This window comes from Saccopteryx leptura, chromosome 3, assembly GCF_036850995.1.
Source record: "Saccopteryx leptura isolate mSacLep1 chromosome 3, mSacLep1_pri_phased_curated, whole genome shotgun sequence".
NCBI lineage: Eukaryota > Metazoa > Chordata > Mammalia > Chiroptera > Emballonuridae > Saccopteryx > Saccopteryx leptura.
In genome coordinates this window covers 17,883,763-17,903,856 of record NC_089505.1, presented here as the reverse complement: position 1 = coordinate 17,903,856, position 20,094 = coordinate 17,883,763, and the positions used below count along the sequence as shown (strand labels likewise).

Below are 20,094 nucleotides of genomic sequence, written 5' to 3'. Positions count from 1 at the left end.
TTGATTCTAGGAAACTCGGATAAGTCAGTGGCTTTGTGAGCACTGAGTGTGACTGGGTTTTGGAGCCCAGTGTGTATTTTTACTTGCCCGCCGGGTGCAAGGTAGGATTAAAGGTTATGGCCCACCAGTTTTTGGCTCCATGGTTTCTTTACCGACTGTCCGAATCCAATGCGAACCTGCATGTGAATGGCCACGATGGCGGCTCCTGGCTTTACACAGTCCAACGCTCTATCCATTGCACCACCGTCTGGTCAGGCTCTTTTTTTTTTTTTAATGATTTTTGTAAAGCCTGTAGCCACAGTCACCATCACAGCCACCTGGCCCATGAAGGTTCACATTATATTCGGACAGACGATAATGAAACAACAAAGCCAAAAACTGGTGAGCCATCACCTTTAATCGTAGCTTGCACCCGGCGGGCAAGTAAAAACACACACTGGGTTCTAAAACCCACTCATTCAGTGCTCACAAAGCTACTGACTTATCCGAGTTTCCTAGAATCAAAGGGATCTACCTCACCAGCCTTATTCACCTCTGTTCCCCATCTCTTCTCTCTGCACAAACTGGCTTCTCCTTCAGCACTCCGCCATCTTGGCTACGTCTCCTCTGCTCTCCTTTCTAATGCTAATCTCAGGAACCAAGAGAGAGCAAGCTCCAGGTCTGCCCCACTTTCTAGTGTAGAAATCAAAACCTTTAATCCAATATACAAACAAGGAAGTCTCTGATACAAAGTCACTTATCTGAGGCATAATGGGATTCCTCATGAGAGTGCACCACCCCACATCAAAAAGGGTGGGAAGGGCTTAGTCCCAAAACCAAGCCCCAGGCTACAAGGATCCTGCCTGCCCACAGCCCGCCCCCAACACACATTAATATAATCATGCCCATCCCAAGCAAGAAGGGCAACCTATACCATCACCTGGGTGATGGGCTCCCACGTGGGCAGCGCCATCTTTAACAAAGTGAGCATAATATATTTTATCTGCCCAACAAGTTTATTTATTGGTTTTAGAGAAAGGAGAGAGGAAGGGTGGGGAGCAGGAAGCATCAACTCCCAGTAGTTACTTCTTGTGTGTGACTTGATGAGGCAAGCCTGGGATTTCAAACCAGTGACTTAAGCAATCCTGGTTGATGTTTTATCCACTGTGCCACCAAAGAAAGGTCAGACAAACCGTGCATGTTCTTGACTCATTTTTTTTTCCTAAGTGAGGAGGGAGATTGACAGACTCCTTCATGTGTCCTGATTGGGATATACTTGGCAGTCCTCATCTGGGGCTGACACTCAGACCAACCAAGCTATAGTCAGCTCCCAGGGCTGACGCTTGGACCAATCAAGCTATGGCTACGAGAGAAAAGGTGAGAGAAAAAGTGAGAGAGAGAGACAGAGGGAAGGGGGAGATAAGCAGATGATCGCTTCTCTTGTGTGCTGTGACAGAGGTCAAACCTAGGATGTTCATAAACTGGGCCGACGCTCTGTCCACAGAGCCAATTGACCAGGTTTCGTGTTTGATTCTTATATCCTAGTCATCCAAGCCAATGCCCAGCCTAGCTTTTTAGTTCTACTGCTGCCAAAATTTTGTTCAGCAGAAGCCCCACTCAGGTGTGCTGGGACGCAGAACAAAATACGCTTCTGTTTATACCCTTGGCCAAGCCACCCGTTTTCTCTGTAGCCAACAGGATTTCCTCGGGAAGCTGTCGGTGGAGGGTGGGCCGGGGTTAACCAGGACGTGGTGACACAGCCCCTCTGCCCTCTGGGAGCTGCACTGAGGTCCAGCCTAGATGTGATTTGGGCCCACCCTTTCAAGGCCTGTGTCCTGCTCCAATCGGAAGGGGTGGTGAGGATGGATGGGTTCCCGCTCCTTTGCACCAAGTCCTGTTTCCCATTCCATGCTCTTTACCGGGGTAAAGAGCTCAGGAGGGACGTGCCCATCAGAGACTGTGTCAGCCTTTCTGAGCCCCCGCTTTCCCCACAGGGCCACTGCTGGTCCCCGAGGGCTGCTGGGTCTGCTATGAGCCCAGCTTCAGGAAGAGGTGATGAATCAGTCAGATGATGTGCCCATTTGTTCGGCTTGGCCAGGCATCCAGACATGTGTTTCCTCTTTCGTGGTTGAGTGAATTATTTAACTGTACACCTATGCAGCTCGGGAGTACAGTCACTCTTACCTAACAGTCACTTCCATTTAAAAATATAAGAGGGTGGTGGAAGCTACTTTCTGTAGAAGGTAATCAGTAGGGTTACCTAAGGTTTGTTATATACTCAACTGAGGTAACCCTGTATTTTCTGGGCTGATCAAGTTAGGTTTTGGAGTAGACAAAACATTAGATACATCTCTCTGCTACAAAAAAAAAAAAAAAAAAAAAAAAAAAAAAAAAAAAGAAAGGAAGAGCCTGACCTGTGGTGGCGCAGTGGATAAAGTGTCGACCTGGAAATATTGAGGTCGCCGGTTCAAAACCCTGGGCTTGCCTGGTCAAGGCACATATGGGAGTTGATGCTTCCAGCTCCTCCCTCCTGTCTCTCTCTCTCTCTCTCTCTCTCTCTCTCTCTCTCTCTCTCTGTGTCTCTCTCTCCTCTCTAAAATGAATAAATAAAAAATAAAAAAACACGCCCTTTAAAAAAAAAAAGAAAGAAAGAAAGGAAAAAAGGAAGAAAAGGCCATTTTGGAAGCTGGATTTATCATGGCTTCTGCATACTATAGATTTTTATCTGTAGTCACAGCTGCTTCACACCTTGAAACTGTTTCTACTTGAACAAAGATGATTTCATTGTGATGCAGTAAAATTTTTGAAGCTAGATAATCTAGGCTTGGCCATGATAATCTGTAATGTCGTCAATAGCAGCTGCGGTTGCCACTGATAAGAGTAATGATGTCTTGGGTGCCACATGCTCTTTGAAATGCTCAGCGAGCACTGTCTCATTTATTCGGCAGCAGAGTCCTGTGAGCAGACACTTCTCTCTCTCTGACCCACAAAGAAATTTAATAACTTGCCTTTTTGAGGTCAGAGCCTGGGATCTTAAACATTGCACCATAGTGGTTAGTTTTTTCTCCTTAACCAAAAAAAAAAAAAAAAAAAAGAGGCATTGGGGGGAGGGAAATAAACCCCAACAAAACCAAGAAAAGCCTCCATAAACATAGATAAAATAATTTTTTAATAACAAATTACACTTTTCTCCTTTGTAGATGGGAGGGCGGTGTAAGGATAGATCAAGTGATCTTTCAAATGACTCCCAGACAAAGTATTCTGTGGCCTTTTAAGTTTATCTGGACATGTTTTATTAACATTGTGCAATATGAACCGAATCCAGTGCAATTCTAAGAAACAGGTAGGTGATTAGCTGTCATCGGGTATTTAAAAAGAGTTGGCAGGTTGCCAAGCGCCTCATGCTTGATATCTCGCCTGAGTTATCTCCTTGAATGTTGCTGTCAGAATACCTCCTTCATGGAACTACATTTTTCAGGGATGGCTAATTCTCTTTCTTCCTCCATTTTTTAAATACCTTTTAGTGGTTTTGTTGCCACAGATGGGGATCGGAGAGATGAGCCTGATGTCACTGAGCTAACGTTTAGGGGGGAAAAAGTGAAATGAGGTTGAAATTAATTAACTTTTTAGACATTTTCTTAATTATGTCTATGGAAAATGAATAGGCTTTTCTGTACTTTTGTCTGTGAGGCATGCAAAGCTTCTGCGGCCACGCACGTGTGTCTGTAGAGAGGTGGGTAGAAGACCTGATCTCGGCCTAGGCACGGAGCCAGGACGCCCTATGTGTTCACGGTGCTGGCCGAGTAAGGAAAGGGGCGTGGGGGCGGGAGCCTTCTACTCACCAGGCTTCCCAGCACCCGCCTTCTGAGCTCCAGGAGGGTGGGGTGACGTACCTGCAGATGGAGAACTGTTAACTCCCATGGCCCTCTGCGAATCTTCATTGCCTGTCTTTTTTGTCCTGGTTTGCCTTTAGAGGTCAGGTCTTATTCAGGGATATTCATGCATAGAACCAATCTTCTTAGTAGTTGTTCATAGGACTTTCTCTCTAAATGGAATACAAAAGAATTACTTGCAGTTGTCAAGCTAGATCATTTATTTATACCTGGATAGGCGTGTCTTGAAATAGTCGGCACTTCTTTTTACAGAATGGAATACTGCGAGGACTTCTTTTCTGATTATGTGAACGTGTTTAAATTGCAAAGGACGTAATTGCAAATTACATAAGGAAGCGCAACATCGCTCTACCATGAATTCAGAAACACTGTCGTGTACAAACCTGTTTCCACTGCCATGTTCGTTGACTTTCAAACTGGCAGACCAGAGCCAGTTCTTTATAAAGGCTCGTCTGTGTAGCAAAATAATTTTCTTTCGGTACCGGCTGTTTTGCAATATTATGCTTACTGCATTTGACTTTCTCACATTTATAAAACTAATAAACTATGGAAACATAAAAGTGCTAAATATTAGAACTGGCGCCTCTTAGGAGTTTGGTTTTAATAAGCTTATGTAATTAACATCTTGAACTATATGTTCCATTTGTTTCTTTTGAAATCATACAGAGAACAGGATGATACACATACAGAGGGCACCAGTATAGTTAATACCGGCTTTTTAAATTATGATGGAGTCATGGGTGTTAAAACTTGCCAGTTACTTTTAAGTCTGAGGACTGAGGAATAGATCTGTTACTTAGGGAAAAGTGAATGAAAACATAAGCAATATATAGTTTATATTCATCTCCCAAATGGCCTCAACATAGTGCCTGGTGCAGTAGATTGATTATTTCATTCATTCATTCATTCATTCATTCATATTGAGAGTCCGCTAGGCACTGACCTAAGCACTCAAAATGAACAAAACTTAGAAAAAAAAAACACCCTGATGTTCTAGTTGGAGGAGGGAGATGAAAAAAGACAGAAGTAATGTGCAAACGAGTCTAAATGGTGAAACACGTGGTAAGGAGAAAGCTAAGGTGGAGAAGGGAGTTGGAGTTTGTGTGTGCAGGGGAAGGAGGGTGCAGTGTTAGAGGGGACGGGCCTCCAGAAGAGGGGACCCGCGTCACCCCAGCAGCAGATGTGCCCGTAAGTGGGGAAAAAGCAGGATTTGACTTAGGTTCTAACGGGCCGCTGTGATTGTAGGCTGCCCAGGAGCAGCTAGTTCAGTATTTGACCTCCTAGTATGAAACAGAGATGCTGAATTGCTGTGCTTTGCGAATAGAAAAACACAGCTCCCCTTGACAGAATCAGCATTTAAAAAACCCAGAAAAAGCAAAACGAAACATAACTAGCTGCCCCTTTAAGAAGCTTGATAGTATTGAATACATTTAATTTCCTTTCTAGGCTCTCCGCCCACATTGTGGCAAACAATAAAAATGTCCTGTTGACAGTCACCGAAAAAAGTGAAATTTTCCTTGTTTTATAAAGCAATTAATAAATGGGCAGGTGATAGTTGCATTTTAACTAGTTCATTTCCGTTGAGATTGTTTCGTTGTCAATCCGAGAGCATGGCTGGGAAGAAGGTGACAATGTCCAGGCAAACACTGGCCTGTTACATTGTCGAAAGAAAAAGATTTGGCTGCTGAGGAGATAAGAAGGTCAATTCTTCGATGAAGTGAATCACTCTTTCAAAAACGTATATGTTAGATATTGAAACATTAGATACATTGAACAAGCTGGCAGTGATGTTCGTGAATTCTTAGCTCCTGAGCAAATTGGAAAAATGAATATTTTTATTCTTGTGATAATTGGCTTGGTAGACGATGTGAATTCTTCTTAGGTTTGCTGTCGTTGTTCTCTTGGGTATTAGATGGCTGTCAAGTTTACACTGTAACCCTGTATAGAATGTGGTACAAAGCAGATAATCTTTACTCTCAACTTCCAAGATGTTTTTAATCTCTGAGTAAGAGCAGAACCATGTGCCGAGGGTCCTTTTTCCAAGTACTTTCACATTCTTGGCAAACGTGAAAGTCTTTTATGATGAAAATTGAGATCATCTTGAGGGGAAATGATGTAGTTAGGAAAGAACTTTTCTTCAACCCCAAAACTGAAATAAAAGTATGGCCATCATGTCACATGTGATATTTTATATGGTTGCATCCATAGGTGGACAGATATGTGGATAAAGATACTACTCACGCCTGTGCCTGCAACTAGAAGATAATTTTGACGTGCTCTAGGTCCAGTTTTCTAACTCGGACGTGACAGGTCAGAATGTGGCACAGGATGAAGCCAACAGGTTTCCCCTGGTCACCCCACGTTTCCAGGCGGGCCTCCATGTCCCGCCATACAGTCTTGAGTGCACTGACCGCTCTATAGGATTTAGGAATCACTCAGAACAGCGAATGCCAGAAGCTAAGTCATGAAGTGGGCTGGAGGAGGGTTAATTGTGGAATGAAGAGATAGTTTTGGATCCCGTGGAGTTGTTTCAGGGCAGTGAGCGAACTGGTTTCTCCCCTGACGTTAGAAAGAAGCCACTCAATTGGTGTCACATGAATGAAACGTGCTGAATCGTCTCCAGGAAATGGGGTCAAACAGGTTACCCTTCAGCTCCTTGCTGCTCATTCCTGTAAAGGGAACATGCGTGTTTCTGTGGCCACAGCACTGCTCTAGTATTTGTTCTCTTACAACACCCAAACCAGTTGCATCCAGGTGTGGCTTCCTCCTGGTCTCCCCAATGGCAGTGGAACGCAGAGAATTCAGCCAGGTAAGTTCCTGGTGCATTCAGTGCCTTTTTCTGTAAGTCTGCCTTTGTTTCCGAACAATTGCTTTCTCTGTCAGGATGTGAGGACACTGGGAGACTTGAGTGACCTTGTAAGCCCGTTGTACCAAGAATCTGGATCTTTATCGTTCATTCATTCATTCATTCATTTCTATTTGGTACAAGAAGCTTACATTGGATTCAGCAAGATCTGTGACTCTCAATGTGTTAAGAATTATCAGCAGTAAGTGGAACAATGAAAAATCCGTGAGTTCTGTATATGAAGAAACCTCAGGTTCCCTTCTATCTCTCCTGCCCCTGTCCTGCGCGCCACACCGCTGCACTGACCCATTTGCCACCCTGGGTAGCTGTTCCTCTTGAAACAGGTGGGTCTGTCTCCTGACTCAGAAGAATTATATTTGTTGGCCCTTCTGCCTGGAAACATATTCCCCACCCTCTCACTCAGTTCTTCATCCGTCGTTTCTTTTTTTTAAATTTGAGATTTTATTGATTGGTTGATTGATTTTCTTTTTTTTTAAGAGAGAGAGAAAGGGGGAGAGAGAGAGAAACATCGATTTGTTGTTCCACTTATTTATGCATTCATTGATTGATTCTTGTGTGTGCCCTGACCGGGGATCAAACCCGTAACCTTGATGTATTAGGACAATGTTTTATCCAACTGAGCTACCTGGTCGGGGCCCATTTGTTGTTTTTGGTGATGTATTTTGTGTTTGGATATCTCACTCACTGGTCGGAATTACTGTAAGGTTGGTGGAGATGGACTAAGACTGTGAAAGCTCACCATTATATGTGAAAATGCTGGGTTAGTGGACAGTATGTCATTGCATGGTTACCGAATTAATGTTATAGCCCCCTCAGGAAGGGGGAGATCAGCACTACTGACTTCCATTTCATCATTCCCTCATTTATGCATTGATAGCTGTTTCGCAAGGAACTGCTAAGTGTCAGGCATTTCCTGGTGGTGTCTGGTGTTGGGCTTGCCAAAATGAGTAAGACTTTAAGTTTCCTGTGGACAACAACTATGTAAATGAGTAAAAGTCACTTTTAATTTTATTTATTTAAAAAATTTTATTGATTGATTTTTAGAGAGGGTGGGGGAGAGAGAGAGAGAAACAAACAAACATTGATTTGTTGTTCCACTTTTTTTTTTTTTTGTTGTTGTTGTTCCACTTTTTTATGTGTTCATTGGTTGGTTCTTATATGTTCCCTGACTGGGGATTGAATTTGTAACCTTGGCATAGCAGGATGATGCTACCAACTGAGCTACCTAGCCAGGGAAACGTCACTTTTTAAAAATGTCTCAAAATAGAGAAATTCAAATACTACAAAGGGGGAGAGAAGCCCTGGCCGGTTGGCTCAGCGGTAGAGCATCGGCCTGGCGTGCGGAAGTCCCGGGTTCGATTCCCGGCCAGGGCACACAGGAGAGGCGCCTATCTGCTTCTCCACCCCTCCCCCTCTCCTTCCTCTCTGTCTCTCTCTTCCCCTCCCACAGCCGAGGTTCCATTTGAGCAAAAGATGGCCCGGGCGCTGGGAATGGCTCCTTGGCCTCTGCCCCAGGCGCTCGAGTGGCTCTAGTCACGACAGAGCACAGAGTGACGCCCCGGATGGGCAGAGCATCCCCCCCCCTGGTGGGCATGCCAGGTGGATCCCAGTCGGGCGCATGCGGGAGTCTGTCTGACTGCCTCCTCGTTTCCAGCTTCAGAAAAATACAAAAAAAAGGGGGGGGGGAGAGAATATTATAAAGAACCCCCATATCATCCAGCACTACAGTTATCAATCATGGTCAGTCTTCTTTGATCTATACCTGTTCCCACTCCTCTCCCCTCCAGCTGTGACTTTGAAGCAAATTGAAGACATTAGGTCATTTCAATTGTATGGGGAATGCATGATTTACACTGATGTCTTAGAAAGCTTAGGTGCCACACAAAGTCCTAATCTTCCCAAGGATGGGCTGCTATCTGCTCAGTTTATGGTAGAATATAATCTTCATAAAACATAGCAAACTCATGTTTTCCAGGTCGAAGACACAGCCTGGGGGAATGGAGAGGCTGTAGTTCTGCATATAGTAGTTTGATCTCTTTCATCCAAGTACTAACCAGGCCCGACCCTGCTTAGCTTCCGAGATCAGATGAGATCGGGCGCGTTCAGAGTGGTATGGCCGTAGACATTGATCTCTCTAAAACTGGTGCATGGATGGGGACATGGAGCCATGGGAGAGCATCGAGAGAGCCTCCTGTATTGCAGGCAACAGAATGACTGTGTCAGGTCTTCCCTGGGAGATATTTACAATTTATATTTTGAGAGTTACAGTGGGCATGGGGCGCAGAGCGGGTTGTACATACGATGCAGTTGGAGAGAGAGAGACTAGCTGGGAAACTTTGTCAGAGGCTTGAAACACTGCTGGGGTTAGGATGGACACACTTGTTGAGACACTTGAGGCATTGAGAAATACTGGAGAAGAAATGTTCTAACAACAGATTTATGACACATCATATGTCATATGAGACTTAGTGACCTTCTACTTTGGGGTAACTAACTGACTCCTGAGAGTCTGGCAGGATTGAAACTGGTTGGTGGTAACATCTGGAATACTGGAATCCAGAATAAAGTTTGGTGGGGACGGACGGTTCGGACTGAATGTCTAGGAAGAGTAGGCATAGGCATCTGTACGCAGCTAAGGAGGCGCAGAGAGAGTTTGGAGGGTTATCAAAGTGTAAGCTCAGGGCATCCATCTTTTCAGTGCGGGGACATTGGATCAATGTCCTCAGGTTGGTAAGTCACGTGAATTTTTATTGCGAATGCTGTTTAGGGTATTACCCGCCAGTTCTTTAAAATGTGGAGTTTTGGCAACCTCTACAGGGAGGAGTATAATCAACTCTAGTTCTGTAACAGGGAGTGGCTGTAAGCTTGATGCCTGTGGTCAGTTTTGATCAGGACATCAGGACTTCCACGTCATACTTAACAGTCACACCACCCTCAGCAGTGGTCCAAGGAAATTGACTGGAGTTATTCCAGTTCTGACTCTAGTATTTTCACACCTTCTGACTTTCTGCTCGAGCTGTGGTGGGATATAATTTCCATAAAACACAGCACACTCATATATTGTGGAAGTTTTAACACCAGAACCAGGAATTTCAGGGTTGTTCTGCGATTAATATGTTCATCTTCAAACGTCTAAGAGTATTGTAGATTACTTTATTCCCCTCAATCAGATCTTTATTGGTCAAATGTTTTAGAATGGCCATACACTCCTGAATACACGCCAAAGGCAGCCCGATGAAGTGCACAGTGTGATTCACACTCAATCAAAATCTCCGAATCCGGTCTGAAATTGTGACTTCATTCCCACCCAGCTAGTTCGCTGTGCTGTTTCTCCCAAATCTGTGATTCTATTAAGTTGAAGGGCAGTTTAGACATGAGAAATGAGTTCAGTCTAAAATTGCCATCTGCTAAATCTACACGTCCATTTTGGGTGTGAATCTGAACTTGAATTTTTTAGAACAGAATGTCAATGCTCCAGTCTTGACGCTGAATTTTCAAGTTCTGAGGGTTCCTGTGAAATATTCTTTTGAGACATTGGTAGTCCAGTAAATTGGATCTTTCAGAGCTTTTGATTCCAGAAAGATCGTATACTAAGCACAGTTTACTAAATCTCTTCAACAAGTTTCTGTGACTTAAGCCGATGACTGCATTAAAATAAACTACAGACCATACTTTGCCTTTCTGTCCAGTAATAATAAGCATTCATGTTTCTTGGTTTTATATCGTATACTCAGCACCTAGCACAGTATTTGGAATGTCATAGGTGTTCAGTATATATTATTTGAGTTGATGTAATATTCCGTAAGGTGTTGGTGATTGAAGAGCATAATTTTATAGCCTTGATCACTCTCTTCATCATACCTGACAAAGTGATGGGAGATTTGCCAGCATGTGCCCTCCCCACATGGAGGTCGTTTTTATTTCATTTATTGTAGTGACTTCTCTCCACAGCCCGCAAAGTGAGTCTGTTCATATTCAGATCAGGCTTTTCACATTCCTTCTCAGGAGGTAATTAGGGATGACTAGTTTATGTATGAGGTTTTGATAATTTTTTTTTGGTAAAAAAACCAAAAAGTTTTTCATAACCTAGGGTCAAGCAGGCTGCACTGGGCCTGAGGGAGGAAGAGACTTGAAATCCATCCAACCACTCCTGGTATTTCCCCAAGAGAACAGGGAGCACAGGAAGAGAAGACGGCAGGGAGAGCCTTGGGCGCGTCTACATTTAGGGGTGACTGTGGAGGGGGCTGTGAGAGTCCCAAGGAGCCCCATGGGTGGGCGACTCTAGAATAGACCCCACGGTGGGAGGACCCCAGAGTGCAGCCTAGGGAACAGACTCTTATCAGTGACTCTCAAGCTTTTGTCACAGGTTCACTGGAAAATATCTTTTCCATCAGGTGACCAGGTACAGTCATACGCGTGCATAACTGGAACAAATGTGGTAGGAGTCAGGGTGGGCGGTCCCCGACATAGGATGGTTCCACCTAACAATTCTCCAACTTGACGATTGTGCGAAAGTTGACGCACATTCCGAAAAACTGTACTTCGAACCTTGAATTTTGATCTTTTCCAGGCTAGTGCTGTGTGGTTTGATGCTCTCAGGATGCTGGGCAGCGGCTGAGGCCCCGGTCCCTGCCCACTATGCTATGTCATGGGTGAGCAACTGACACTCTATAGTGCACTGTGGTGCCAGTGTTTTAGGCATCGTGTTTTGTGTTTTCTCATCCCCGCATGTCTACAAAATGTCCAGCTGTGTTTCCTGCTTCTGGTGAGATGGTAAGATGAAACTCAGCTGTAGGCTAATGGAAGTGTTCTGAGCATGTTTAAGGTAGGCCCAGCTAAGCTATGATGTTGGTAGGTTAGATGTATTCAATGAATTTTTTTATTTTTAATTTTTTTATTATTCATTTTAGAGAGGAGAGAGAGAAAGTGAGAGAGAGAGAGAGAGAGAAAGAGAAAGGGGGGGAGGAGCAGGAAGCATCAACTCCCATATGTGTCTTGACCAGACAAGTGCAGGGTTTTGAACTGGCGACCTCAGCGTTCTAGGTCGACACTTTATCCGCTGCGCCACCACAGGTCAGGCCTCAGTGCATTTTTGACTTGCAGTATTTTCAACTTATGATGGGTTTATTGGGATGTAACCCCACTGTAAGTAGAGAAGCATCTGTCGCCCTTCTTCTTGGGATATATATCACCACCATTTCCTGTTCTGTTTGTGCTGCTCTATGTGTGCAGTGTTGTTTAAACAAATGCTGTTCTCAGATGTCTAAATTTACTTTAGGACTCTGTGGTGGCTTAGTCTTGTGTCAACCTGGAAGCCAGAAATTAATCAGCTACAGGCCATGTATTTTACTCTCCAAAGGTTGTTGGAGGGCGCTAGGCGTTGTGGCAGCTCCTGCATGGTGTCACTGATCTGCTAGCTTGTCACTGAATCTGTTAGCATGAGGCAGCGCCCAGACACGCAGCAAGTCCGAGTCCTGCCAGCTTACCTTCATCTGCTGGGGGGGTCCGGAGCCAAGTGTGTGCGTGGGTCTGTCGTGAACAGCTCACGCTTCTCTTGTAGGTCATGCCTAGCACCAAGGTAGGAAGAGTTGATGAGACACAGATGTGGATTCCAGTTGTTCTCATGATTCCAGGGACCTCATGGGCTCAGATCTTGCTTCTTCATTTCCTGCTTCCTTCTTAACTGCCACCCGGCTACTAACCTGTAGTGACTTTAGGCTCAATACTCGACATAGTGGCAGCGGCCTGTGCAGACCGTTTCACCAACTGCCAGTTACCTGTAGCCGTTGTGCTGCTCTGATCTGACCTTGACTCGTGTAATTCTCAGGAGTTATGATCAGCAGGGTGAATACTACTGCAGGTCCTTGTCTGTTTGGGAATAGGCAAGAACGTGCACCTTTTTATTTATATTTGCTTTTAATCTCATCTAAAATGCCCACGTTCATGTGTACTTTAATGTAAAGTAGTTGTACTAGTAGTAAATAGACAGATAGTAGTTTATATTAATAAAAGCTTATAGTTGTAAGTAGTTATATTTATAAATGATTATACTACCATAAGGAACTTCCCTATCCCAGTTTTTTTCTGGTGTGTTTTCCCCCAGAGCTCTGAACCCCACTGCCTTAGAAGCAGTTGCTGACAGAGTATTGAGAAGAAGGGAGTGGTCAGTCTTGCTGCTGAGACCCCTCCTTCCCCAGAAGTGGGGTTTCTGTTTACTGGAGATCACCGATGGGATGCGTGATGGCCATGGCCACCAAGGGCGTATTTGCCAAAGTGATAATTACACAGAGGCTTTGGCAAGTTCTAAGTGTTTTTGGGGAGAAGGGAGTGGAAGATGTGAAAGCAGCTGCCCTCCAGCCACCTGCCCTGTGGGCGTGCCCAGGGCCCTCCCTCGCCACCAGCATGACTCCTATGTCCCATTTGAATATATTTTTGGTTGTTACGGGTAAAAAAAACTTTTCCAGAGACAAACTGTATTCCAGCTCAAACCATCTGCAGAAATGCTGGGAGTGATACTTCAGAGAAAATTATTTGAAGTCAGTTATCATGTAGTCTGTGAATTTCTCCAGAGCAGTGTCACAGGATGAAGTAATAGACCTGGTGCAAACAAGTGACATCCCATGAATTCAAGGAAGCTGAACAAAAAACCAGAATAAAAATCTTTTTTTTTTTTCACAGCAGTAGCAATTTCAAGTGAAAGGTGGCTGAAAGTGTTTAACACCTCAACATCTTTAGACAAGCTAATTAAGAACGGAAACACGTTGTGAAGTTGTTCAAGAAATCAGTTAGGCTTCATTGTGTTGTAGTGATTTCTTTACATGGATATAGCTTGTAGAGGACTTAAATGCTTATCTATCTCTACCCCTCTCCAAAACAACAATGAGCATGTAAATACCACCTATAATTCATAGTACATCAACTGTATCCTTTATATGTTGCTTCTTATGGCCAGAAAAGATGGAGCAGCACTAAAGTTAAGTAAGCCACGAGTCTATTGTCCTTTTTTCTCTCAAGTTTGAGCATTCAGAGCAACATATTGAGTTTTCTCTTGAGGCTGTGTCTTTTATAACATTTAAAATAGCAGGACCACAAGTTTATTTGCATTCATTTGCATGCAATCTGCATACAGCCCTACAGATGACATTGTGTCTCCTGGTGTCTTCAAAGAAGTTATTTTGTTTTTTTTCTTCTTTTTCCCCCTTAAGACTGTTGATGATACTCTGTAAACCAAGAATGACATCTGGAGAATAAGAAACGGAAATAACCAAAGTCATCATACAAACGCCTCTGTTTTCATAGTGTTGTTAGTTGTCACATTTTCCAGAGACAGAAGTACTCTGGGCTATAAATATCAGAAATGCTGTTAAATCAATTGTCAAGAGAGCAGTGCGCTGTTTCTTTTCTCCTTGATTGTACCAGCAGTGCCCCCATTCTGGATTGTTTGGTCCAGCACTCCTTATCTCTGTGGCGGCGTGTAAAAGATGGGTGTTTGGTGTGAACATGCACTGTGGCTTTGTGGGAAGAATGCACAAGTCTGTCTTCCTTTGGGTTGACACTGGTCGTGGGACCATTGAGTTAATTCATCTCTGTACCAGTGAACTGGATGGCCATGTGGAAAGAGGCTGTGACCCCGTTCTGTAATATGAAAAGGGAAGAGAACTTGAATTTGCATGTCTCTCTCTCTTTCTGTTTTTTTTTTTTTTAAGACACGGTAAGAAAATTTTGGTAAAACGACACTGTGACACAAAATTTCACAATTTACTTTTAAAAACTTATTTTGAGGAAATAAAAAGTTTCCCCTCTGTTCCTAAACTTGAACTAATATTACTTCAGCCTCTAATGCATGAGAACCAGAGAAGAAGTGAAACAGATTAGGCAAGGAATGAACTCTAGAACAGAGAATTTGAAAAGGATTAAAAAGGAGTCTGTTTCAAGTGCTTTGATAATTGTATGTATCAGAATAAAGTAGAGATGGTTTAAGGTTACTGTAGTTAGAAGTTTATTTTGTAACACCAGTGCCTCCAGACATTAGCATTGTAGGGTGTTGAGTCAGATTTGAACTTCACAATCCAAAAGGAAAGATGCTGACTAGGTGTGGTGCGATTAAAATACAGCTGCATTTTTAAAATTCCCTACATGCTAATGTTGAAAACATTTTTCGTAGAAGTAAACATTTTTACTGAGTAGGTCTGTACTATCTCAGGTAAGAACATGTCGGATAGAGGTGATGTAGAGGTTTTCAGATAGTCCCGAAGAACATGAACAGAAAGGACTCCTTTCTGGGGATGGCAGACAAGACCTACTTTTGAAAAACAAACTTTTAAAAATTCTTTTGCCTTTCTTGGCATTTAAATCATCAATACTGATGAATGTGCTAATTGTGGGGACTTAGTGCACATCTGGGAAGCAATTTGGGAAAACAGAGAGGCAGCTGAGCCTCCCTGTTGTAAATGGTCATTTGCTGAGCCCCAAGTGTAGAGGGAATATTTCAGCCTAAGGCAGGGGGTGAGATATTTGCTGTCTTTGGCCTGAGTTAGTTGAATAGCTGCTTTCTTCCTCATGAGCAAAAGATATATTTTTCAGGCCCCCAAATTACTAGGAAGCTTTGAGTGATTGGGAATGAGGGCCGGGGAATTAAACTTTTTCACGAGTAGTGAAAAATAGTTTGATCAACAGCTTGGGAAACCTTGGAGCTGAAGTGAACAGTTGGTTTTGGAGCTGTTGCTAGGATATATGAGAGAGGAGAGAAAAGGGGGAGAAATAAGTAGAACAAAACTACATAAATAATTGTTTAAACAATTTTTTTGGAGTGGCCTTGATTCAGTCCAAGAAAACAGTATGGGCTCTGAAAGTTGTGCAGTTTATAAAAAGGCTGTTGCAATGAACATGGGGCTGCGTGTGTCCTTACGTACCAGTGGCATTGCAGCACTGTTCACGGTGGCCAAGACATGGAAACAACCAAAAAGCCCTTCAATAGAAGACTGGATAAAGAAGATGTGGCACATATACACTATAGAATACTACTCAGCCATAAGAAATGATGACATCGGACCATTTACAACAACATGAATGGACCTTGATAATATTATACTGAGTGAAATAAGTAAATCAGAAAAAAGTAAGAACTGTATGATTCCATACATAGGTGGGACATAAAAATGAGACTCAGGGACATGGACAAGAGTGTGGTGGTTGTGGCGGGGGAGGGGAGGGGAGGGGCACAAAGAAAACCAGATAGAAGGTGACAGAAGAGAATTTGACTTTGGATGATGGGTATGCAACATAATTAAATGTCAAAATAACCTGGAGATGTTTTCTCTGAACCTATGTATCCTGATTGATCTATGTCACCCCATTAAAATTAATAATAAAAAAATAATAAAGGCCGGTTATTTTTGTGAGAAGCCAGAATTCAAGGTTAGAAGGCCTTGGCTTGGACACTTCAACTCAGTGCCTCTGTGAATAGGGATAGATAGACGGATAGATAGATAGATAGATAGATAGACAGAAAGATGGATAGACTGATAGATAGATGGATAGATAGATAGATAGAAAGAATGTTAGTTCTCATTAAGAACGGGTAACACACCTAACAAGCTCACCCAGGCACTCATTTGTATTTGGTCAGAGGTGGCAAGTATATTTCATTTCCCGGATGGATGAAGACAGAAGTTTCTAGACGAGAATGGCATCATATCTCTGAGAGACTAAGACGACACTAGAGAGCCCAGGGTCTTCCTAAGGCCCTAGTTGTTGCGGGGAATAGCAGGTGAAAACTCATAAAAATAGGTTTTCAGATGAAGTTCTCGAATGTCCTGTCTCCTCTCCCTTCTGACACACACTCCAAAGGGAGCTCCCTGGTCCTTCTCAGTTGATGCCGAGGGAGTGAGCTAAGAGAACGTGCAGTTCTTGGAGAGAACTGGAGGGATGGTAAGAGCTTTGTTTCTTTGAAGCGTAAGCAAGCATCCCAGGCTAACAGAAAAGGCAGATGGCCGAGCTGAGGGCAGCCCAGTTCCCTTTGTCCTCGGAGCTGTGCAGGGACCTCCCCACTGGTGGATGCAGCTGTGGACTTGAGCCCTTAACTCAGTGGGCACTGTGTCCTCCGAGTCCTGGCTGTCAGTAGCTGGTGGTCGGAACAGATGTTTCTGTGGGAGCAGCTCAGATGCCCCCCCTCTTTTCTAAAGATTCTTCCAGTAATTTCTCCTGGCATTGGGACTGAGGTGCGTGGGGTGGGAGAGGGCCTACTCTGGGGGGAACACTGTCACCTTGGGGTTGCTCGTTGCTGCCTGGCCCTTCTGGCCTTCCGGGTCTGCAGACCCCAGCTTCCTCCTTGACCTGTTGGAATTGGGAAGGGAAAGGGGGGGGGCCCTGAAAGTCGGTGTAGGGCCCATAGTCGCCACTCTTGTTGCCATTCACATACAGGTTCACATTAAATTTGGACAGATAGTAAAGAAACAGCAGAGCCAAAAAATGGTGGGCCATTCCTTTATTCTAGCCTCGCACTGGCTGGCCAGTAAAACACACAGAGGGAAAACACTTCCCTTTCTATTCAGGGCTCCCAAAGCCACGGACTCATCCAGGTTTTCCTAGAATCAAAGGCCCCCACCAGTCTCAGTCACCTCTGGTTCCCTATCTGCACACCTTCTCCCTCTCTCTGATGAACTGGCTTCTCCTTTAGCAACCTGCTATCTTGGCTTCCTTCTTTCTCCTTCTAAAAAACTACTTGGGCCCACACTGAACCCTCCTCCAGCACACATTAGCATAACAATGGCCCTTCCCAAGCAGGAAGGTAATCACAGATCACATACCTGGGTAGTGGCCATTTTTAACATTGAGCAAACTCAAAAATCATATTTTACAAACTCATTTGCCCAACAGCTGGGCTGGTAAGCTTGGGGTTTATTTTGTAGGATGGGTGATGGGGGTGGCATGGATCATTCTCAGGGGAGAGACCTGATCAGATCTATGGTAGTTTAGCAAGGTCACTCCGGACGGGTCAATGGCAGATTAGGCAAAGTGTGACAGGAGACAGGAAAACCAGTTGGGAGGTTGTAGATTTCCATGCAGTAGCTGTGTAGTTTGTGCTGTTGAGGCGAGTCAGGGCAAACCTTAGGATCATCATTTGATTTATGATGCCACAGTTCAGGAGCCTCCCCTGTAAGGTATTCTGGCCTGGCTCGCTCTTGCCCAAGGGTGACTCTGCTCTCCGGCATTCTCCTTGACTGAAGGCAGCTAAGGAGAGGCCCGTGGGCTGGCTGTCTCTGTGGATTTCCTCCCAGGCTCAGCACAGAGCCCGTCCTGACTGCAGTGATTTCCTAACTTCGACAGTAAACATGTGAAGAGCAGACCGATGTTTGTTATACTGTCCGTCCGGTCTGTCATCTCAGACAGTTAGGGACTGACTCGTGCCCAGACGTGTTCGAGTACCTCCCTGGCCCTGTAAGAGCCCTTCTTGTCCCTAGCTCTATGCTGGGGATTTTGAAGCAGTTATTGCAAACGTAGAACTTTTTACTGGTGGGGAAGGAAGTATATTTTTCTAAATCACTGCTTTTGATTTCTGTTTCTTCGTGGTGTTCTGCAAAATCAGGGAATGCAGAAGTGGTGCAGAGAGGCTCACGTGCCCGGACACGGCCTCCTGACCGTGGCCTTGAATTGAGGTCTTCTGCACAGGGAACTCCTAATTCCCAAACCTCGACTGCGTCTAAGCGTGCTGTTCAGTGTTAGACGTGCTTGCCATGCGTGTGGGTTAACGTTAGCTACGCGAGGAGGCTGCCCGAGGTCTGTAGTATGCACCTGTCTGGTGGTCTAAAAGCCGTATTTTCTTGGTTGTCTTGCTAAAAATATTTCTCTTGGTTGTCTTGGTAGGGTCATTTACTCAGACCAAAGAAAGGACACATTGGGAGGTAAAGATGGGGAGGAGGGAGACCTTTCTCTGAGTGAAGGAAGGAATGAGTAAATGACTAGAAGAAATGGCATAATTTACAAATGGATGAAGCATTTCTTTGACTTTATAGGTATGTGTTTGGGCATATATTTAGGAGTCATCTCCCCTAGAGGAAGGCTATATATAGTCTGAAACATGATCTGGCAGGGGCAATTATTAGCTAAATGAGCACTACTGTGTGCACGCAGACGATCAAGGGCTCAGTTCTAAGTGTTTTGTGGCGCCTCATTACTGCTCACTGTCACATAGGTGCCATCCGTGATTCCACTGTGGCCAGAGGTTTGAAACATGCCTACGGTCACTGAGTCAGAGATGGGGTGGCAGCGAGCTGGGTGTGGATTCAGGAGTGTGGGCACCAGAGCCAGTTTCCGGGCACTTTCTTCAGTAAAGAGACGTGATTCCTCACTTATTTAGGCAAATTTGTGGTGTGTGCTTTTGCATCTGTACTCGGCATGACTCCACTTTCCTGAGGGTCTCATGGGAGGGGATGGTTCAGGTATGTCCCAGATGCAGTGTTCTGCATTGGTTTCTGAGTTCTCTGGTTCCGGTCAGAGTTTCTGGGCACTTTGTTCTGGCCTCTGAGATTCACAAAAGCTTTCCAGGTGGTTCTGCTGCAGCCATGGACCCGATGGGGCCGTAGGGAGTCTCGGACTGACATGGTGGCTCTGCCGAAGGGACTTCCCAGGGCTTCTTAGTCCTGCTGAGCAGGCAGAGGTGTGAGGTAATGGTGGCTTGGTACCACGCAGTCCCAGGCTGGAGGCCTGGCTTCTTTGCTCGTGTACCCTGCCACCTTGGGGCTGTCACTCAGCTTGGAGCTACTGTTTGTCCATCTCTGCAGTGAGGAGGAAATAGATCCTGTGTCCAGGGGCTGTGCTGAACATTAGGAGATATCACCAGCTTAACCGGGCACATGTTCACCACTTAATAAATATCAGCTGTTACTATAAACGCTGTGGAGAGAGGGAGACAACGTGCAGGGGGACTGACCGCCTTCGTTCTCTGCCTCTTCCTCCCCCTCAGGACGGCTCCCTGGGCAACATCGATGACCTGGCGCAGCAGTATGCGGATTATTACAATACCTATTTCTCTGACGTGTGCGAGAGGATGGAGGAGCTGCGGAAGCGGCGGGTCTCCCAGGACCTGGACGTGGTGAGTGTGTGGCACTAAGTTTGGGATACAAAATTTAGATCCCGAAAGCGTTATCCTAGCTCTGCACATAACAGACTGCATGCGTATTGGTGGAGCTATATGATCAGAACTTTGTATTTACTAAAAGATTTTATATTTTTCTTTAACTTAAGGGGAAAGATGTTTTACTATTGGCCTGTATGTCCCTACTACCTTTTTCTTGACTTTTAAGCCCAAAGGGTGTCTAGGCTAGTTTCATTTTTCCTCCCTTCCTCCCTCCCTCC

General features: G+C 44.6%; 1 protein-coding gene across 3 annotated transcripts in view; it reads left to right on the top strand.

Moving 5' to 3' along the window:
• SASH1 (SAM and SH3 domain containing 1) overlaps window positions 1-20,094 on the top strand; it is a 329,462-nt gene that overhangs the window by 176,593 nt on the left and 132,775 nt on the right. For all 3 annotated transcript variants that reach the window (XM_066373038.1, XM_066373036.1, XM_066373037.1), the window contains exon 2: window positions 19,703-19,831. In XM_066373038.1, the coding sequence (XP_066229135.1) occupies window positions 19,703-19,831 (129 nt within the window). The remainder of the gene's footprint in view (window positions 1-19,702; window positions 19,832-20,094) is intronic.